General features: G+C 40.7%; 2 protein-coding genes across 5 annotated transcripts in view; one reads left to right on the forward strand and one right to left on the reverse strand.

Annotated features, from left to right (window-relative positions):
- phf11 (PHD finger protein 11) overlaps window positions 1-23,174 on the forward strand; it is a 959,893-nt gene that overhangs the window by 689,510 nt on the left and 247,209 nt on the right. The gene's annotated exons all lie outside the window — the stretch shown is intronic.
- On the reverse strand, window positions 20,526-22,972 carry LOC103391744 (probable 2-ketogluconate reductase). Its single transcript, XM_025064099.1, has 6 exons — window positions 22,863-22,972; window positions 22,253-22,634; window positions 21,839-22,010; window positions 21,262-21,440; window positions 21,101-21,197; window positions 20,526-21,012 (listed from the first exon to the last, which is right to left on the reverse strand). The coding sequence occupies exons 2-6, from the start codon at window positions 22,629-22,631 to the stop codon at window positions 20,856-20,858; spliced, it is 984 nt and encodes a 327-aa protein (XP_024919867.1). The 5' UTR covers window positions 22,632-22,634; window positions 22,863-22,972; the 3' UTR covers window positions 20,526-20,855.

A 23,174-nucleotide genomic window follows, 5' to 3' on the forward strand; every position in this document is an offset into this window, starting at 1 on the left:
TAAACACTCTGAAGCTACATAGCCTTCATTATAAGGCTGTTAAATGCTTTTTAAGCTCCATTGGTTGTGCCTTTGTTTAACATGGTTTACATCCAAAATTAGCATTTTAGCCTACCTTGTAAACTTGGCCTTTTTTAATGAATGCTAGTTTGATGTCTGTGCAATTTCTCTAAATTGGATGGTTTATTATTATTATTATTATTATTATTATTATTATTATTATTATTATTATAGCAAGGAACGTTTGTGATCCAATGATCTAAGGCAGGGGTATCAAAACAACAACTGTAACATAATAACCTATAAATAACAGTAGGTCATGTTTTTCTCCTTTGTTTTCATGCTAATTAGTACAAGTTTATTATAAAATCTTTATATTTAATTAAATGTAATTTGATAAAACAACACGGACATGAAGTGTTTGTCAAAATTCATCAAGCGGGCCGGATTGAACCCCCAGTGGGCCAGTTTTGGCCCGCATGCCTTATGTTTGACACGCCTGATCTAAGGGAAGGTGAAGTAACTGCACTGAAGTGTTGTCAAGTGATGTTCAGTGTTGTCATGCACGGTTGGAACTGCAGGTTTGGTGAATTGTTTCCTTTGATGAAAATATATTAAAGAAAACATTTACAGGACCTGGCCACAAGGGCAAACTGGTCTCCAGGCCATTTTTCTTCTGTGGTCTCAGTAAGGATGTAAGGAATATACTTTTTGTTTTGTTTCTAGCCTCTGCAAAAACATCAAATTTAGTGAATAGTGTTAGGTAGAACCCAGCTTTCATTATCTCCCCCCAGCACCTGACACTAAGTCCTTGCAGTAGGCTATGTAGGTGGAATAAGGTGTAGGAACACAGTCGGGAGCAGTGTGTGAATTAATGATTATTAAATTCTCCAACTGGGAGAATCTGGCCCCCAGCAAATTCAAAATTAATGTTGAACCGAGGTCGTTTCTGTCATTCCATATCTTCTAGTCCGATGTTAAGCAGCAACAGCACATCTGGAAAATTACATTTCCTACGTCCACCACCTGCTCCATTATTCACATCTAATACCCTGTGTTTTCCTGCTTTATCTCTCGTGTCCTTCCCAGGTCCGTCACTCCTGTGATTACCTTGCATTCCGATGTCTTATTTCCCTGGATCTCATTTACATTCCAGCGCTGTCTTCCTGTTTAATCCTGTCCGTTTCTCTACTCGTTGCCAGTTCATCTTCCGCGGTCATAGAGAGAACTAGCAGGAATTCCTGTGTACCTAGACCTAGCTTGTTGCAACTTTGCTTCTAGTTCCAAATGTTGTGCCTCTGCCTGCAGCACTGCCTGCCCTTTGACCTAATTTTGCGTAAAGATATTTTACCCACAACCCATCGTGGGCCATGCCTTTGATTCTGTCCATGTTTGGCTATAACATTTTGTTCTCCTGAATGCAAAAATAGTAAGTACAGGGGGTCCTCGACCTACAGCATTTTGTGGTTACGTTGCTATCTCTCATAAATTTGTTCCATCATTCTGGCGTACGGTGTTAAAATAAATTTCGCGAGGGAACTAGTTGGCAAGCAGAGTGGACGAATACGTCATCACACTGCGCTATACGGCTTATACTCCCAAGTGTAAGTCGGACTCTTGTAATGTCCTTGATAAAGTTAGCCTAGGTGAGTGACATACAGATATACAGTACGTGAGTTCCAAATTATGGCGAAAATCAGGTTACATCGCACTGTAGGAACAAAACTCCGACATAAGTGGAAAACCGAGCGGAGGACATGTGTTTCACAAATCATAAAAGATTTATAAATTACAAATATGATCATTAAGGTAATCTAGTTTATAGGAGAGATCTGCGAAGAGAACATCTCTCTGCTCTTTTTAAAGCAAGAGAAACACTTTAAGTTATAATTTGTCACTTATTCAGTATTGATTGTAGAGATCCAGGCTGAAAGAAATGATAGTATTAATATTTGTGTATGTCCGTAGGCTCTGTGTTTGATCTGGGAGCTCAGTTTCCCAGAATGATACACTGGGCTTCCTCTAAGGCAGCGTTTGTAAGAGCGTTAGTGAACTGAGCCTCTCGCAGTAATTGCCAATTTGCACCAGTCTTCCTTTCCAGAAGAATTATTTTATAATGTATTTTTAAGGGAAAATTAAGAGCTGTTATGTAGTAGTTATCTCTCTCACTCGCTCTCTCTCTCTCTCTCACACACACATATACACACACAGTTTCTCATTCTCTCACTGTCTTCTCATCACTAATGGTCCAAGGTTTCAGAGTTTCCTTAAAAAGACACAGTGTACTTCTTGGTGCCAATGGAGGACATAAATCACCGGTGGATTTTTCACTCTCAGTCTGGCTGTGCAGTCTGGAGCGTTTGAGTCTGTGGAGCCACTCCATGCAGCAGCACAACTTATTTTCCCATCAGTGATGGTTTTACTTGCTCACCGTTCAATGACACCAGAAGATGGACTTTTCTTTTTGTCTGATTTTTGTCAAAGAGGCCTCTCCACGCCAGGACCATCTAGTACTAGACTTCTTCTTTTTTTACACACACAATTCACTAAAAGTCCAAAGGCAAAACCTAAATCACTGAGTAGTTGTGTAAAGCCGATGGCACCAAATTACCAGGGTGAGTGCCGTCCTCAGGTATTCTTAGCTGTTTTTTACTTAGCCTAAATTACATTGGTTGATTTTCTCACTAAATGGGATTTTTTTTTGGAACAGTCATTTTTCTAATGGCACAAGGCAAAAAAATAAAAGATTTTCTGAAATTGTGAAAAATTGCTATAATCTGCTGAGGTACAACACAATCCATTTGGGCCATTTGGTAAATTCCAGTCCGTTTTATTTATTTATTTTATCATTAGATTTCACAAATCGTTGAACAGATTTTCCTAAATATATTCCCAGTAACCAAAGTCTTAAATTAGACACAGCTTATAAACCAATACTAAAGGGTCTTTAGAATTCCATTTTTATTGTGTGACTCAATTCACACATACTGTACATAAGTACCCCTGTCACTCATCTACACTAACTAACACAGTAATAACATCATAAAAAAAATCAGAATCGGCAAAATGTTCTAAAACAACAGTTGTACAGCTAATGTAGTACCAGCGAATGTAAACAAAGCCGCCAAGCATTGTTTGCTAACTAGTTCTTGTGCAAAATTTGTTTTAACGCAGCACAAAATTATTGAACAAAACTTTCCTAATAAATTTATGGGAAATGGTAACATAACCACAAAATGTGGTGAGTCTAGAAAAGGCATGTGCAAACTAAGGCTTGTGGGCCAGATGCGGCACGTTCAGCATTTTTATCCGGCCCATTAAACTTATTCCAAATTATATAATTTATTTTTATATCACTATACTTCTGCCTTTTCCCTGCAATACCCAGGTTTCCCCAATAGATGGCGGAGAAAATGATCAAAGCGTTTTAGCATTTTAGTCTTTATGTCTGACTTTACATGCCATTTATCTCAGTTCACACGAACGCTCCATCCATCTGCTCCTGACCCGAAACCCCTGTTCAATTTAAGGACGATTTCTCGTGAATATGTCGTAAACCGAGGACGCTATGCACAGAAGGATTATAGAAGTTTGTGAGGAAAGCATGAGTCATCACCAGTCCAAAAAGTGACATCATATCCAATTTAAAGGGAATTGGAGAAAGTGAAAGAAGTTCAACGAGAAACTGTGATCATTACTGTCTTGTCGATTGATGTTAAAAACATTTCTAAAGGAATGACTCTGTCTCCGTGTCTGGGTGTCTGGGTGTCTCAGTCCTCAACATTGAAAACATCGTGGAATCTCGCAGCTCGGATAATTACAGCGGTACACTCCACACTGCCGTCACTGACATGGCAGGGAAATGAGGTTCCTTCATGTGTAGAAGAGGTAAAGCAGCACTAAGTGGAAGCTTTTTCTTAGAGAAATGAAGGGGAAAAGAAAAATGTGTCAAGGACAAACTGCATGTTTGAGTCTCACAGGGAGAGAGAGAGAGAGAGAGAGAGAGAGAGAGAGAGGAAGTTTATACAGGAACTGGGATCAGAACTTTTTCTGGAGTTTTTATAAAGTACAGTAAATCAAGTAAATATTCCTCCGCCGTATTTTCTTTAGATCAGGGGTGTCAACCTGAAATGAGCCACTGCTGCCACTGTCATTACACATCAGTTATTAATGGTCAATGAAAAGGAAATAAACATGAGATTTTAGAAAAAAGTTAGAAATAAGTTAACAAACTAATTCATTTTATTTTTTAAATCCTGACGACCAAAATTAGATTATTTTTGACATTTATTTGCGGGTCAGAGGCGGATGATGAAGAGGCCCGCGGGCCAGAAGTTTGAAGTCCCGGCTGTAGATTATCTTTGGCTCATTTGAACATCCTTACATCAGACTGATTCTCACAATGATGATTAATGTTCCCACCAATTTTTCTGTTGTTAATATGTGCACCAAAACAAATGCCCAGAAGATGAGTCACTGCTTTACTTGCCAGACAAATATAACACACGAGATTCTCTTTCTCTCGGTGCAAAGTGCTGTAGTAACCGAATTCGGTGAGACGAGAAAAGACCACGCTGGGGAATTTTAAACAGCGACTGAAGCGAGATAATCACACTTCACTTCTGCGATTGCTCTCCAGCGATGTGGTATGAGGAGAGGCCGTGCAATCTGTTCTATCGCTCCGAGCTTTCAGAAGCCAAAAATTTGCATGTTGGTGGCCTGAAATAGCAAACAGCGTTGGTCATGGAATTTGTCCCCGCAGTGGGGGGGACAGCAGCGTGGAGGAAAGTGAGAAGTTTCACCCTTCGATAAACTCCAGAGAAGGAAACTTTAAGGAGAAGCAGCAGAATGAGTTCACACAGAGAAGCGGTGAAGCTGGAGGACGTTTTCAGCCTAAAGTGATTTCAAACTTATGGTATAGATACGACTGGACGAACTGGACTTTCAGAAGAATAAGAAGAATCATGACCATAGACTTTGTCTACCACTACTATGTACAACATACAGAACGCAGCTGTCAATCTTCTGGGTCTTTTCATCATTCCTCCACATTCAGATTCATTGCTGATTGTAAATAATGAGTTGAGTTCACATTTTAAATTACCATTTTTAGACTGTTAATATATTTAAACTATTTATATACTTGTTCACATAACAACCTTATAATTATACTAACATTGTTTAGATCAGTAAGTTTCCCAAACTTTTTTTCTGGCGACCCATATTTTAAAGATCACAAACCTTCACGACCCAGGTCAATAGACATTATTCGTAAACTCCTGGGAAACATGATGCGAGACGACCCCAAAAAAAAAAAAAAAAAAATCTTGCGACCCAATTGAGGGTTGCGCCCCAGTCTTTGGGAAACAATGCCTTATAGTAGCAGCACTTTCTTTTTAGCTAAACATTTATATTTTCAACTTTAATGTTAAACTATAGGTGATATATTTTTGCCAAGCTTTTCCAGGGATTTCCAGAGACTTTAATATGACACGTTTAAATATAACATTTTTTAACCTTTGCACATTTAACTGCAATTAATTAAACCTACTCACATGTTGCATTGGGACCCAGAATTGTTTGGTTTTCATTTTAATTACATTTAAAAAAAAAAAAAAACTTTTGTCATGCGCTCCATGCGTGCATTCAAATGTTAACAATGTGTGGGCAACTTAATTAGACTTTGAAATATCACAGGGGCAGCAGTCGACTTACAGTCCTTGAATAATGTCCCTAATTAATTTCATCACCCAGTATTTACAGAGAACAATGTTTCCAAACCCAGAGCCCAAGACTCCCAGACACTTCCTGGAACTGTTCTTTATATGGAGAATGAAGCAGATTTCATTCAGTCAGTGAACTCTATTCAGCGGCGCCATCTGGCTACATTTTTATAAACACGCCCCAAAGATCTGCATGACTGCTCCACAGTCACGCTGCCCAGAATAAAAACTACTTTGGAAACTCCAGCAGGTCCATTTTCTCTGGTGTGCCACCTTTGAGGGAGGAAATATAGGCCGATAATGTGACTCTTCGATTAGCATGCAATTTCAGCATATTCATGCTCCCGTTAGGATAAACAGGGGCTGTGAGCTTCGACTGGAAGCCACTGTGTTAGTCATACTGTGTGTGTGAGAGAGAGAGAGAGGTTTCAACAGAGAATTCCACACAAATGTTTCAAGATATCCTGTAAAAGTAGAAATTCAATTTGTTACTTTATTAAAGACACACACACAAATATATATATATATATATATTACTGACAAACTTCATTAATTTGACAAAAAATTAAAATAGTGCCTGCAGATGTTTGGACAGAAATCTCATTCACTTCTATGACAAATGTATGTTTGTTCATAATATCAAAATATCATTCAGTTATTACAGTATAAAGTCACTACTAAACAGTAGAATTATGATAATATCATGCTTGTAAAGACAGAACTGTCAAAGAATATTTCCTTTATTTTACGTCTTTATATCAAAACATTTGCATTAAAAATCCTCATCATCCTTTTACCTACTGAATCTAAATAAAAGTTTGTCACCGAATCACAGATTTTGCTCAGTTTGTTGCTTCGTAAGAAACAAACACAAAAAGTGTTTCTGGGAGCAGGGTTTGTACAGAGAGTAGGAAAAAGTGACTAAACTCTTCCCCAGATAAAAACTTTTTGACTGCCATTAACTAAATTCCAGCTCTTACAGAGACAGTAAAATTTCATTAGTGTATGGATAGTGAATCCATGATATTTCAGTCAGGAGTGATGGGATTTCATCATGTGCTTGGCTGAATTTGTGTGATTCAGACTGACAGAGTAGGCATATTTTTTTTACTCTAAAGCAGCATTTTACCACAAAGGGAAGGGTAAAAATGAGCCTATATGCAGAAAGACAGATATAGTATTTTATCCCCGTCCTTATCGTAGAGGAATTAATTTATTATATGACACAAAAAGGAATTCATTTAAGGGAAAACTCCTCTGGTAATCATTTTCTTTGTGTTGCTGCTTAGTGCAGCTGGTACCGATGGTCAACCGTGATTGTTGCCATTCATCATTTTTCCACCTGCCTTTCTGCCCGAGTCACATTCATCACCCCTCCGCCTCACCTCCCCCACCACATTCCCTCCCTCTTCTCCCCCCCCCCACTCCTCCCCCCTGTGCAGATCCGGGGCCACAGAAAATCACACAACCTGAGTGGGAAACAGAAAATCACAGTGATTGAACGTCAACGGCAGCAGGTGTCAAACCTGCCGTTTGCCTCTGAATGACACACAGACCCGTGCCTCCCCTCCCCCTCGTCACTTTAAACTATTAGGTGACCTTCGAAATAGAAACGGCGTACGGCCACTGCTGCGCTGTCACGGTTTGACGTGGAACGTTGACAGACAAGCGAGGTAGCGTTTGCTTTAAGAAAGCACTCAGATCATTAAGAAGGACCGCGGGCTGCAGCTTCAGTGATGCAACAACACTGCCTGCAGTGGCCAGAAGAGCCTTGATGAAATTTGTTATGCCCAAAAAAAGCCATTAGTCCCCGAAATGAACAGATGTGTGAAGGAAAAAAACAAAAAAAGCCATTGAATGTTTTCCAGGCACATTAGCAACAAGCATTAGCCAAAATGAACATAATGTCATGTTAAATCATGATATAATAAAGATGGGCACAAGTTCCTTTTTACCAATAAATAAACCGCCATTCTAGAAACGTTGATGCACCCGCTGGGAATGAAACAGAAACTAAAAATATTTATCTTTCAGTACTTCCTTTTTTAAGAGAGTTAGATTTGAAAGGTTATTACAGTGAAGGAGATTAATGAAATAAATGAATTCATTTTGAATTCTAAAAATGTTTTCTGAGAAAAAATAGCAAAAACCTCTGTCGTGTCACAGTCCTTACTAATTCATATTTTGACAGAACCCACTGCTGAATGTTCATGACGTTCCTTGCTCATAGGCCTTGGAAAAATGCTAGGCCTCATTTTACTGAATATACTGTATAAAACAACTGAGATTTTTGTGGAAAAACACTGTTGCCCAAACCTCCTGCAGTCCAGATCTGTCGGCTGTTGACGATGTGTGGCACCACTAAGTAGAACGTTCAGGGTTCGATTCCCACGAGAACCACATACTTGGGAGGGCAGCCTGTACAAGCATTCATTTTATTTATTTATTTTTTACTTTTTTTGACAAGAAACTATAAAAATGTTCTGTATCATTTGTAGATGCTAACCAATCAAAGAAAATCGTAACCCCCCTAAACATGGTCAAATGCTTCGTTTCAGATCCACATTTAATGCCATTCCATTTATCATCGTCTCAGGTTGACCCCAGCCACAGCACCGCAGGCCTGACTGTGGCTCTAATGAGGGATTACCTTTACACTCGCACACTCCAAACTTTTCTCTGTCGCAGCCCAATTAAATTGGAACAGATAAGTGGGATGGGTGACTCATGCAAATGAGAAGAAAAAGTAATTTTGTCGGATCCTTGACACCCTTGATTTAAACAAGGTGACCAGCGCCTTCTATCTAATTGTCTTTCATTCATATATGTAAATCAGATAAATTGGACTTTAATCCTGCGGCCTCTGCCTTTTTTTTTTTTTTTTTTTATTGCCCGCACAATAAGTGCCATTGCATTACGGAGCGTATTCACTATTCCCCACGTGATGACCCGTCTCTGCCGTTATCGTGTCACTTGTGATGTGATATAGCTGCCCTGCTGTCACTGATCTCCGGCCCTTCAGAGTAATGATGATGATGTATGGCTGTTTGTGCAGCGGGGTCCTCTGAAGCCTCTGAACTCTGCTCCTCAATCTCTGTCTGTCCTGTTGTTATTTAACAGCACCGCAGAGAGCTGCTGTGTGCTCGCTGGACGGGAGGCCGCGGCGTTCATCTTCAAGACAGCAGANCCACCCGGCACAGGCTGGTGGGAGACAACCCACCGTCTAAAAGAACAAAAAGGATTATGACGACAAAGACACGGCTGCCTCCACCTGCACTAGCATTTATGCCACGATTCATGAAAACTTTTCCCTCCCTCTTAATGTTTTGGATCAAAGCAGCACTTTTCAATTAAGGCCGTGAAATAATGTCCAAAAATTGCATTTGAGCTGTAATTTGATTTGCGAGCCTGCACCTGCAGCAGCACCTGCGGAGTGTCCCTCTGTTTCAATTACACGTGAAGCCGCTGCCAAATGACACATGGTGTTCATTTAAAATCTCCCTTTAAACAAATGGCAATGCAATGCGGCATTCAACCTGCAACATGACAGCTACATTCTGGTAAACCTGCTGTTGTACGGCATCGACTCTCTGACCGCTCGTCTAAATAAACAGGATTTTTGCTGTTAATTTGTCATTTGTTTTTTCCTTCCACATCACTGTACGGTAGTGAAATGTCTGTGGGTTGGAGGCACATGATGGAATTATATTAGTCTGCAGTGATAATGACCTTTGTGTGAACCTCTTAGATGTGTTGATCAACCTTGATAAAAAAAAAAGGACCTAACTACAGCTTTGTCAGAAAACAGAGCTATTCCACCAGCTAGCTGCCAAACGCTTTGTAATTTCAGAGCATCGGTATATGAGCCATGAAGAGCACTTATGCTTTAGGGAGTCAAAAAAAAGCAGGGGTGGGAAGGGAGGTGAGATAAGGTGAAGGAGATTAAAAAAAAGGTTGGTTGTCAATTTTAATGCCGTGAGGAGTTATTGTTCATCAGTAAACCGACTGGGGTTGAGAGGATGTTGTTGGGGCTCGAAATGCTTTCCTCCCCAGGTCACTGAGCTGAAGTTTGTTGAGTCTGGAGCGCTTGAAATATCCTTGAATTGTCCCTGAGTGTTGGCATCGGTGCTGTTTGAATAATAACAGAGAGACACAGGTCAGGAGCTTCAGTTAATGTTCACCTCAAATGTCACAAATGGAAAAGACAGGCAGTTTTTACTGTGCAGTGATTGTGGCTGTCAGGCGGGCTAATTTGACTGTCATACTGGATTTAAATCCGTTTCGTTGGACGTCGGACATTTCTGCGGACGGAGAAAACTTGATTGTTTGTAATGGCTGACGGTCTTTAAAGGGACAGTCCAGATTTTGGGAGTGTAGTTTGAGTGTTGAGTGTAGAGCAGGAACAGGAACTGACCACACACACAGGATACAATCTCACTGTGAAAAAAACAAGTATCTGTTCCTCAATTTACGTATTAACAGATTAACCTCCAGAACCAGGCCTCTGCCTAACTTTGACGTGTTGATCAACCTTGATACTAAAGTTGGACGGGGGGCCATGGGTCAGGTAGATAGATGGAGCGTTCATGTGAAATAAGCCCTCTAAACCAGACGTGGGCAAAACTTTGACTCGTGGGCCACAGTTGGTACTAAAGTTGGACGGGGGGCCATGGGTCAGGTAGATAGATGGAGCGTTCATGTGAAATAAGCTAAAGTCGTGCATAAAGGCTAAAATGCTAAGATGCTTTTAGCCTTTTTTACGCCATCTACTGGGTAAATGCGGGCATTGCAGGCATAGGCAGCCGTATAATGATAATGATATAATTTAGATATAATGATATAATTTAGACAAGTTTGGCGGCCGGATTAAAAAGCTAAACGGGCCACATCCGGCCCTCGGGCCATGGTTTGCACATGCCTGTTCTAAACAAACCTTAACAACAACTAAGACATGGATGTGAATAATTTATTATGTTATGATTGTACTTGTCCGGCCCACTTGACATCTAATTAGGTTGTGAACGTGAACCAAAATGAGTTTGACACCCCTGTGTTATATAATAATATTTACTTCCCACTAGTTCGGTCCCTGCAGGCAGACGTGTCTACACCCGAAGTGAAAGTTTGTGTCTTGGCTCCTGGGCCTTAAAACTGCAGAGTCAGCCAGAAACTGCAGGATGTTTGTGATGGACGCAATCTTCAGGAAGCTGACACGCAGAGCTGAACCTCAGAGTCGGAGTGTTCACTAGACTATCTAATCTGCATGTGTTGGGTGAAGTAGAGTCAGCAGCACATCCACGGTGTAGTTGCAGGGGACATGCTGAGGAGGCAGCACATCCTGAGCAGCTGTTGCAATAGACAATGGACGAAGGACAAAGTATCTTCGGAGGCACGTCCATGTCCTGAGAACAATTTTTGGCTGCAGTGGGAGCAGAACAGCTTCTTCCACCTCTCTTGTAGCCACACCCCCTCATCAGTGCAACTGCTTCCACCTGCTCACCTGGTGTCCTGTGATTCCCTGCTAATCAGTCTCACTGGTCTCACCTGCTGCCCTGGGTATAAATACCTCACTCAGTCTGTGTTTGTGTCATTGTTCAGTGCATGTTAGTTGTTCCCCCAGGTCCCTGTGCTGTGTGTGGGTTTCCGTCTCCTCCTGTGTCCTTTGTTCCTGCCTGTGTTCCTTTGTTTTTCCATGGATTGCCTCGCTGGAAGAGTTTAAGTTTGGACTTGAAGTAAACTTTCTGCATCTGGTCACTGCCTCTCGAGGGCAGCACGTCCCGGCACATGCCTTTCCGAACAAGTCCAACTGTACGACCATATAGTTCTAGCTGTAGTTGATTTTTTTTTTCTCCTCGAACTGCAAACTTCTATATCTGAGTCTAGAAAAAATGGTTGCTCTAAAGCTCTCAATTATTCATAGTATTGGTTTGTCTTCACTTAAATCTGAACGTTAAACACGTGGTGCTGATGCACTTGAGTTGTCAAATCCCTAGTCAAGGAGTCACATATATAAAGTCTTCTACAGAACCGTTTAAATGGACTCGAGGATTGATCGGTTCCCACTGGGTCACCTGCTGGAGGGTGTGTACTCTTAATTACCTGTAAGGGTGTGTGTAGTCGATTTGGAGTGTCAGCAGAAATAACACACTAGCCCTCATGGAATAACGTGGTCTACTTCGTTGATGATGCAGCAACTGAGGGCATTGATGACTTCTGTTTTTTCTTTTCTTTTTTTTCTTTTTTTTTTTACACGTCGACTAACCTGACAATAAAAGTAGAAGTCATTTCATGAGGTCATCACCTTGACAGAGGGCGAACTACACAGCCACACGCAACGATCACTTTGTGACGATTCCGTCCTCCGGGACGAACGTCATGGTGATCTTTTGGTCATCAAAGTTTGGTTTTTTTTTGGGCAGCTTGTTGTGCACTGGTGTAAATGCTCCTTCCGTGTAGAGTAATGTTCCCACTGATTTTATAGAGTGATTATGACTATTGGTTAAGTTGACGATGATATATCAGTGTAAGCCAATCAGATTTAAAGAGCGCTTTGGGACACGCTATCTGCTTTTTGACATGAGCCGTTACTGTCAATGAATCGTTTTTGCCCTACAATTAAGACATGAAAGTTATCGCGCACAGCTTGGGTAGTATAAAGTATGAGTACTGCAGTAGGCGCAGAATCGACTAAAACCCGGGAAGAGGAGGACTGGACAAATGCAGTTTGGTTTTCTCGATCTCAGTTGAGGCTGCAGATGGTCGCCTCAGAATCTGGCAACACAATTGTGAATTTGTGGATCCAACTTGCCTTGTGTTGTGTGTCATGGTTGGTGTATGGATTGTAGAGAGGCTTCTGTTGGCACACTCCAGGGCCCTTATTACCAGTGAGTCATGGTGTGGCTGCTACAGCCTGTTGGAATATTGCTGCTGACCATGTTCATGCCCTTTTGGGCACAGTTAGCCACCGCCTAATGGCCGCCTCCTGCACGGTAATGGTGCCGCGTCGCCAGACTGTTTTCATCAATAGCGAGTGCATAACGTGACTCCAACTGAAGACTTTTGTGCCTGATAAATCTGCACACACCACATGATGCAATCTTTTTTCAAATTGAAACAACACCTCAAAGGTGTTTCCAAACTTTTGCGGCATCGACGCCAAGAGCAACGGGGTCTATTCTGAGCCCAACTGGAGGCCATGTTTCCCAGATTAAATATGCATCCTTAATGAACTGCCCCAAGGCTTTCAGGAAGCATCGTAATTCGGTTCAAAATTCCCACCTCATTAGGGGGGGCGCAGTGTCACCGTGTTTACAATAATTACCATGTGATTAAGGTTTAAAGCACAATTATAACTGTTGTCTCATTGTTGTCTTTCGAGGTCTCTGTGGCCTCATTTCGCATCTCTGTGTGATCTCCGAGCTCTTTGACTTTCAAATATGGAAAAAAATTAACAGTCACTTCATGCCGAGGCACCGAGGCCCCCGGGTGTGTGCCCTGCAGGCCCCCTGCCTGCCATCCATCCATGCGTGGGAAAGAGAACAATATTTGCTCTGGGAAAATAAAAGGAAAACTAATACGTTTTCTTTTTTTTCCCTCTTCTCCATGTTTGACACTAACTGTGTCACTCCTGTAGAGACGATAAGAACAGATGGTGACAGGAAGCAGTGGAGACATCCGTCCAACAGCTTCCTCAAATCTGAGCATTGACTCTAATAAATAGATTCATCATTTTTAATGAACCAGTAATAGTTGTCATTGGGTGTGATGTAGGAAATGTTATTAAAGAGCTATATGTGCCATCTGTGATCATCGCGGCAGCTCTCGTGGCTTTAATCTCCGTACTGTTCAATTATACTCCATTAAAAGTCAAATGGAACAGCACGTGTAAGGACGTATTTCTATCAATATGCCATCTACTAGGAAGCAAGTCTTTTTCACTATTGATTTGTCAGATATGAAGGCCAGGCTTTTTTATATAAATGTCACTTCAAATCTCCTTCGATGGTATGAAGGGAGTGGTTGCATTTACTCAGGCTCTGTACTTAATGATGATATTATAGACGTCTGAGTCATTAGAGTACAATCTGCTGACACACACCCAGGCCAGACTACGGTGTGTGTGTGTGTGTGTGTGTGTGTGGTCCATGCACCAAACCCAGACTTAATCAATGGAGTTGAGTGATGACAAAAAAAAAAAAACAAAAAAACAACAACAGACCTTAGCTGAGCGTACCTATCTTGTGCCAGCTTTATCATAGTATACAGGTTTTTATGGGCTAATGTTTGGGAGTTTTTTACGCTAATTTCATTGCACCAACACCAAGTAACATCATATTTAGGGATGTCCGATGTTGGATTTGTGCCCACATCTCATATGCAGATATTGTTCAAACAATTTTCAACTCCGATGTCGACTGATATAACACAGCAGTTGTAATCTGGTGGTTAAGTGCCGCCTGCTCACTAAGGTGATGGGTTAAAGCCGTGCCCCCCTCCAACCCGCCCCTCCCCCTCCCCCCGCCCCCACACAGGACATTAGCGTTAATAACGTTCTGTTTATGTGTTATGAAGAGGTTAACAGTTTATGGGTATGGAAGGGAGAGCGGGTGTATGAGGGAGAGAGAGTGTGAGAGGAGGAAAAGGTGTTTTTGGAAACGCTGATTTGAGAGCGGTAAGTTTAGGACGAGTTACTGCAGGTGTGTTTCAATAAAAATGTGTCGCCGGGGCATTGCACTATTTTTAGAGCCCATATCATTTCGCGATTGTGTTTTCGGGTTTTAAATTTTAAAGAAAAATGATAACGATTCTTACAGATATTATGCTATTTAAATAGATTATAAATGATGCTAATATCGGGTCGATAATATTGGTCGACCTAGTCATATTTTATAATCTGTTCCCCACCCCACACTTTAAGACACACCGGTGTAATACTGTATGTGATATAATACAATGTTTTTTTCTTCTTTTTTGCCCAAATTTGCGCCACTGTTCCTCGGTGGGAACCTGGCAAATTCCCAATGCCCGTTGCAGCCTGTTCTTCTGAGTGATCACCACACCGCACTGCAGCCTGCCCGAAACAGATGTCCCAACGTTGGTTAAGTTTAAACCTTTGAACTTGGTCGACCACCAGTGCACAAAGTAAAACTTCAATCTCAGCACATTCACTCCGTACAGATTTTCTTACAACTCATATCTCAAACAATCTTTTTATCTCTCTCTCTCTCTCTCTCTTTCATTCCGCAATAAGATGAGCTGACACAGAGCTTCTTTGCAAATCAAATTTCATCACAACCCTTATCAGCCCCTGGTCCCGTACACCTCCAGCCTCCACGTCCGTGCAGAGTCAAGACAGAGGATTAAATGGCAAAAGACTTCAAAATCATTTTACTTTTCTGCACTGTGCATAAAGTAAAAAAAACTCATCCAATTTAGTCAGTTGATGCCTGTCATTATCAAAATTACAATTTTCAACACTCATTTGTTCACATGATCCCTTTTGGCAGACTATTCACTACCTGTTTGGTAGCGATTGACTGCAGAGTCAAAATGGTTGGGTTTTATGACTTCACTTCATCACTTCTTGCATCGCACATGTGTGGTCTGCGTAAGTCTTTGAAGTTGTCGGGCGTGAAAGAACTTAAAAGCCCTTTAAATTCAAGAAACTGTCTGTGAAGTGAAATATCTGTCGGTCTGTCACACAGAGGAACCGGACGTTTGTTTAAATATTCATCAGCTCTTCCACACGAAGACATGGCATTTTGTTGATGCGCTGTGGATGGATGAATGCACTGCCCGCCGGTGGTACAGGAGACTCTGTGACCCATCACATTCTGTGACCTGTAACTGCGCACAACAAAGGTTTTCTTTCAGCAGGGTCCAGACTTAACAACAACTGCTTCTTTAACATAAAATGTTTTCTGAAGCTTCCTTTTTTTTTTATTAAGAGGTAGATTTGGGCAGATGAGGTCACAGTGCAGTTAAAGTTAACAACGTTTCGGGCCTTGTAAAATTTTTGGTTATAAAGTGGGTTCTTTTCCTGGTGTACCTGTGCATTACTATTACACAGTACCTGTGTAGCAGTACTGTGCTACTGCTGTCATAACATTACAATGCCCTGTAATGCAGTCAGATACCTGGGTGTGGTGTCTGACTTGAACCCAAGGCACGGGGACAGCAGGTCGGTCAAGGTCAAGGAAATTAGACTGGGATGTTCCATAGAGGGCGACCGAGGAGAATACATCTAAGAAGCAAAGAAGGAGTTTGGGAATTGTCTCTAAATCCTGAAATACTGTTTTACGTTGCAATTCAGTAAATGATTTAACCCAATCAAAGGCCACTGGAGTTGGTGGAAAAGTCTAAGAGTGGGAACTGCTGCTGAATGTGCATGAATCTCCAGCCTTTACGCAGTGCAGCATGAACTCCTCCATGAAACCATGAAAGCCTTCTCCATAAATCTTCATAAACACAGTTAGTTTTTTTTAACTCCTAATGTACAGCTAATACAGAATTATTTCTTCATTACTTGTTGTTTCCTGCATAGTTCAGCAGTGAACTCAAAAATAAATTTCCCTACGGGGGCAGAAACATTCTAGATACAAAGTCATGTTTATCAGTACAGTATCTTACTGGGTAATTATTCTGTGTAAAACAAAAACAACGCCTTTTTTGTAATAAAATAAAAGTCGGAGGTTTTTACATTCAATCCTCAATACTGCAGTGAGTGTGCGATCTGTGAGTCTCCAGAAAATCTAGAAAATTACTAAATAGTAATAAAGGTAAGATAAAAAAAAGAGTTCTGTATTTAGAAAATAAATGTAATCATTGCCATTAAAGTTCTTCTTTACTGCCTTTAACAAGATGAAATATAAAAATAAAACAAAATAACAATACAGGTTTATTCTCATAAAATGAAACTGTACGTCGTTGTAGGAACACAAGTTTGTAGGTGCTTCAGACAATTACTTTGGAAGGCGTGATTATGCAATTTCAAGTTAATCTAATCACCTTTTTTCCGGTTCTATTTGATATTAAAGTTTTAAAGTGTTTTAAAGTGAAGGTCTGAACTAATGAGATTTTTCAGAAATGCACCATTACAGGTCGTTTCATGTGGACATACGTGGGCCCTGCACTTCCTGCTCGCATTTTTCTAAATCCCTGCGGGACCTCATTCCTTCCACTTTTCATTAGTGAAAACGGAGAAAGTGTGTCAGCTCAGCAGGGTTTGAGCAGCGGGGAATTGCAAATGGATTCCTTAGATTTTCAGGGTCCAAGTGTACGGTGTGTCTGCAAGGTTCAACTCCAGACCATTAGTGAAGCATTCGGTCTGGTATATAGATAAGGAAATGCATCAGCAGAATGAGTTTGTAGGAGAGATACAGTACGTGACATGTAAATGAGAAATAACAGGTCAGCTGCAGCCAACGAGGCCTTAAAGTATCGGACTCTTAAAGACAGGGTCAGGAAGTCTACAGCTATCCAAAAAACTTCCACTAATAATCTCGCTTCTCAGATTCAGTTGTCTCGTCAAAAGTTGGAAGTCACAGTCTGGAGTGAAACCCCAAAACTTTGGGCTGTAAACTCTCTCCGACATGTTTGGTAACCCAGTGTCTGATTTCATGTCCTAATAAAATGGTGAGGGCCACTCCAGCTTGTTACAAACCACAGGCATCTGTGTACTGCTTTGCTACAGCTAGCACATCTGATCAGGGAACCAAACCAGTTAAAGGCAGCTTTGTCTACACATGGGAAAAGTACTGATACACTGTTTGGCGGTGCTTCACCCTCATGGGAGGGGGAGGCAAGACTATATCAGAGAAACGTTTCCTTTGTTCTTGGCTTCGGCCTTCCGTATATATTTACCCTTTTACGAACCTCCCCCACACTGTTATCTACCCTCCTTAGACTGTATGACCCTTTCCCACACAATTATATGCACAGTAGAGTTGTAATAATAATCGTGATGCAGAGCAAAATGAACGAAAGGATAGACAAGGGGAGATGCTGAGAGATGCTACGATGCATGAGCCAATCAGCGCGAAGATCAGAAACGCATGCTCAATTAGCCAATAGTACACCGAGTACTCGTTGTATTAGCCAATGGTATGCTCCATACGGTCTTGTCTAGCTAAACAAAGCTACCAGCGATCGTTCACAAATGTGCTTATCTCAATTTCAAAACGAGAATGTATAATTGTTTTAAAATTTCTTTTAGTTTATTTTTTGCTAGATTTCACGTTACAGCAAATCTATATATAAACAATTCAGCAATAAACTGAGGGGGCAAAGGGAGAACCGCGATATAGAGGGGGAACACTGTATATACGTATGTATAAGCTAGCACAAATGGGACATTCAAAGTTAGATTTTAATGACCAACATGCGATTACTCCGTTAAAAGTAGTAGTTTCTTTGTTCCCTGTTGTTGCTTGTGCTTAAGACCATTATAACAAAAACAATACACATGACGGCCGTGTTAAAAAGTTACCAACGCTATCTTTAATCATCTTCGAAACACGCCTCCCAGAAGAATTTTTTTTTTAAACCAGCTCCAGAGTGTTTTACCAAACAAACTCACAGGCCACTTCCTGTAATTCAACAAAGTTAAAACACCTGCTAAAATGATGAGCTGAATCTCAGTGGAGCCTGATGTATATCTAATTCCCCACATCCCAGTGTAATTTTGCTCTGAAACAAATGAGCCTATGGAACACAAACGAAAGACCTTCATGTGCGAATCAGCCTATATTAAAAAAATGGTGATTTAGTGATTAAGTGACTATAAGGAGCCATTGACAGTGCAAAGAGATCTCAAGGGCACCTGCAGTTGCGGGAGGTCACGGCTGTGTTGAACTAATGTAGAATTCTGCAGCATACGGGGGGTGGGGGTGGGGGGACCTTCACAGTTTATAGGAGCAACCTTCATGGAACCGGTGGGCCAGCCAGAGTCAGACGCTTTGTGGGCTTCAGGGAGGCCCAAGTGTGGGCTGCCCGCTGGAAGGGTGCCCTTCATTTTCTAGACAGCGTGCCCTTTTGAAAAATACGATCATAAATTGAATGTGAGTGGCAGCCTAACTGTTGTCCGTTCTGGTCTGTACCATTTGCTGACAAACATCAGCCTCCAGAGCCTCATTTGGAGCCGACTGTAGCTGGAGCATCGTGTTGCAAACATGACCTTCAACTCTTTTGCTGTAATCAGCCGTTTTTGTTTTGTTTGTTTTTTCTTAGCATATTCAAAACTGTGGTCAGCTCGGAGACAGGAAGATGACACAGTAGATGATGCATACAGTATTTACTCATGAATAAATGGTTTTAAGTGCAACTGTATCTATTACAAATTTAAAAATAGATAAATATAAAATAAAATATTTTGCAAAGAGAAAAAGGTTTAAAAATTTGCATAAAAAGAAATGCAGAAAAAGTGAAAAAAAAAAACATGGTTTCTGCCAAAAAAAAAAAACAAAAACACGAAAGTTGAACAAACTCACTACTAGTAGCTGAAAGTGAATGCTAACTGTTAGAAGGATAAGCTGTTGATGGAGGGTTTTTTTCTTCCTATAATAGGATTTAAACTATCCTTCAATCACAAACCTGATCATGTGATCACTGAGCCATGGATGACTTAACTTAAAATTTGAGATGTAACTAAAATGACCACTACAATAAAGTAAACCAAAATCCCAGTATTTCAAATATTGTTTAAAAAAAGTACTCCTTACTGCTCCTCACCTGACTAACAGATTGTTGTGCTTTGTAAAACAAAATAAAAGTACACAGAAGTACAGAGTCGAACATTAAAAATAAAATCTTCATTCACTGACTGGGCTGAATATAGGCTGACCTTAAGAAAAAAAAAGTACTATGTTTTTGTATTCTTCAAAGTAAAACTCTGCCAAGTGACCTTTAAACAATGAACAAGCAACAAGGTTTTTACTTTAACGCCCTGCTTAGCTAAAGGTTAGAAATGGAAATAATCCATAGACCTGGCGCAAACACTTAATAGCTGCTGTTTCTGTCTTTAAATACAGCTTTGCTTCTGAATCTGCTCACTTTATAGAATGTGCTGCCGAGGAAGGTATTTTTATTTTATTGATATAATATTTTATATTTAACACAGTGGCATGTTAGGCAAATGTGTGCGAAGCCCTGAAAGGCGTTTGATGATTTTTAAGTTTCTATTTTTATTTCTAGGAAATTACCTTGTTTTGTTGTCAGAACACGAGCTCCTGGTGAATTTTAAATTATTTATGTATGCTTATGACATTTTTATTATCATAAATATCTTTTTGAATTTTTTTTGTGATGTGGTTGAATTGACCATCCATCATCCATCCATCAAGAAACCATCCGTCCATTATCCAATCAGTAGCAGGGTTAGTGTTGGGGTCAGGAGGAGTTCATTTCATCGGTCAACAGGTAAGAGCGAGGTACACCCTGGACAGTTGACGCGTCCATCACAGGCCCACATACAGAGACGAACAACAACAACAACCGTTCACGCTCACATTCATTCTATGGTCAATTTAGAGTGTCCATCAACTTAATCCCATGATCCCCCGATGAGTATGTCTCTGCACGAACACACGCAGGTAGAACCAGTGAACCTTTGATCTTCATGCTCGAAAGGCATTTGAAAATAAAAAAAAAACATTGAAAAACAATTCTCAGATATGAATTGTAATATATTTTCTTTTTTCTTTGGCATTACAGATACAGTAAGATCATGTTAACCTTTAGCTGATTTTACAATTATTTTCAACATTTAGCAATTGACATGACTATACTAGGTAACAATTAGCTATATCTGATTTTGTAGCTTCTCTTATTTTTTTTAATTTACTGGGATTTCTTTCCTCTGATTCCTTTGTTGTTGATCCACTTTTGTATAGGTATTAGTGCTTGACAAGAATTTCATTATTTCCACCCCTCTGGATCTTCTATGTTGCACTGTGTTTAAACATTGGCATTAGCATATTAGCACTAGCAATTCTAATAGCAACTCACTCAAGGGCTAAATATGTGAAAAGTGGAGCTAAAGTCTACTTTAGTGCGAAGAAAAGACAAATAAGAAATCAGGAACTCCTGGAGTGGACATGGTTGTTTATTCTGAATTGTGACAGGAACAACCACGTTTCATTTTGACCTGACTTCATTCGGTATAGGTAAGCCTCTCGTAGCAGCCAGGGCATTTTCTACCATTTTCTCCACCATTTTGCATGTTGTGTTGTAAGTGTTAACACCAATGTGGGGAGTAATGAGGACATTAGGCATCCTGAGGAGCGGATGATCCCTGCACAGGATCAAGCAGAAGAGCCGTCAGCAATCAGCAGAATAATGAATGAACATGGTTTGTTTATCCTGGAACTGAGAGACAAGACCTCGGCAAAGGTTCAGGATGAGTTACATCTAATGCGGCTGCATGAATAGTTCCACTCTGAAGAGCTTTGACTAAAGCATCCTGGTCCACGACTTGGCCTGGGGGGGAGATTGGTACATTATTTTGATACTTGATACTAAAGCACAAATGCATCATTCTTACCGCGACTGATGTTGATCAGAGTAGCAGTTGGTTTCATGAGGGACAGCTCTCGTTGACCGATGAGGCCAATGGTATCGGAGGTCAGTTTGACCGCTAACATGACAAAGTCTGACCTCCTCAGAAGATCATCCAGTCCCTCACAGTAACTTGCCTTAACTGCCTCTTCATCTTCTGCACTCCTGGAAAGGACATGCAGTACTTGAGTACTACAGATATTCTAACATATGGAAAATAACTTTCCATTAAAAATTACTGTTACTTTGGACTCTGGACAGTCCTCTACACCAGTGCTCCCCAGCATTTTTTGTACCAAGGTCGGTCAGTAGGGGGCCTTTACTGGAGACCAGTATGTAGCATCTTTTACAATAAAACATACACCTAAATATTGCCAGATTATCCTTCATGGAAAAACAGATACGACTGGATTCTTGATTTTGAGAGTACATTTTTCATTGTGTAATAATCCATTCCAGGACCGAGCTCGTATCTCCAGGTGCTCGTAATCTCTTATGTCGAGATGTTCGTATCTCGGGGTTCTGCTGTATTAGTATTTGTTTTGTTGACTTTTGTACGTTACCTTTTTCGTCTGTTGTGATACAGTATCCTCATTTGAAATCCACAACTCCTTTGGGCAATTCTGTAGCCAATATCTCCCATTCCGATAATCCCCAAAGTTGATCCTGTGACTTCACTACCCATCAGGCTTTGTTGTATCCGGACAGTCTTTGGGTCAATAGCTATTTGATGACCTATTAGGACAAAAGAGCAGCAGTAACATAAAAAGAAAGACATTAACACTGGACTCTGGGTTTATGGAACTGATAGGAGTTTTCTTACTGCGTCTTTATATATATATATATATATATGGTGATAAAGTTGAGTGCCTGTATTGACAAAGCCACTGTGAATGTGTTTCAGCTGTGAAAAAACATTAACCTGTTCCAAACGGCTGCAGTCTCTGTTCTGCATCAGTGAACCTTTAGTTCCTTACCCTCAAGGATCTTGCGAGCAGACGTCAGAAGCAAACCCATGGCGAAATCGGCCGTGGCGTCGCTCACTGCTCCGGGAGTGTTGGCCACTTTGACCCCGAGACTGTTGATGAATGGCACGTCAAGATGGTCGATGCCCACCCCCCCACTTACCGCCAGTTTTAGGGAGGGGAGCATTTTAAACAGCCCTGGATTAAATTCTGGGAGGAACTTCCACTGGAACGCGACCTGGATTTTTGGGCCAAGGTGTTGTGGGTTTTCAAGAAGTTCTTTGTAGGGGACGATTCTGAAGTGTTGTTTCACTATATCTGCAAGCTCTTCATTTAAACCAGCCTCACCCCCCACCTCTGAGATCAATACCCATGGTTTTTCTTCCTCCATTACCTGAGGAGCAGAACACATCACTTAGAAAGGAAAAAAAATATATTTTGCGTCTTAAACAGAAAAATCAGACATTTTAAGATTGTCTAAGGTGATTTGTAATTTTATGTGCACCAACCTCCAAATCTCAAATGTTTTACTGAACATTCACACAGATGAAACCAGTTTTTGTCAGTGATCAATTTGGACTGATAACATACATACAGATAACAAAATGTTTTGTTTTTTTACCTTGAGCTCGAGCTTTATCTATTGTCCGTCCGCTCGTGAGTCTGCTGGAAGCAGTCGACAGTAGGATCTCAACCTTCGTCCTATGTAGTTGTTGTATTATTCAAATGAAGTTAATGAAAAATCAGACAGTCAGTTTGTAGATTATTCACAGAAACCTAATCTTTGTGGTTTTAAACATTACAGTAGTCATTGTCTACGGTGTGTTGTGTGTATGTGAGATATAGACGTTAATAAATACAGGTGCCTAAAGCAAATGGCTTTAAATTCCACACGCACAAAAAAGTATAATTTCAAGCCTCAGTGATCACAGAA

Source organism: Cynoglossus semilaevis, chromosome 16 (genome assembly GCF_000523025.1).
Source record: "Cynoglossus semilaevis isolate Cse_v1.0 chromosome 16, Cse_v1.0, whole genome shotgun sequence".
Taxonomy (NCBI): domain Eukaryota; kingdom Metazoa; phylum Chordata; class Actinopteri; order Pleuronectiformes; family Cynoglossidae; genus Cynoglossus; species Cynoglossus semilaevis.

Coding starts and splice junctions, on each gene's coding strand:
- LOC103391744 (XM_025064099.1), bottom strand. CDS start 22,631: ATGGAGGAAGAAAAACCATGGGTATTGATCTCAGAGGTGGGGGGTGAG. Junction 21,198..21,261: donor TCTGATCAACATCAGTCGCG/GTAAGAATGATG, acceptor TCTCCCCCCCAG/GCCAAGTCGTGGACCAGGAT. Junction 21,013..21,100: donor CATCCTGAACCTTTGCCGAG/GTCTTGTCTCTC, acceptor GATCCTGTGCAG/GGATCATCCGCTCCTCAGGA.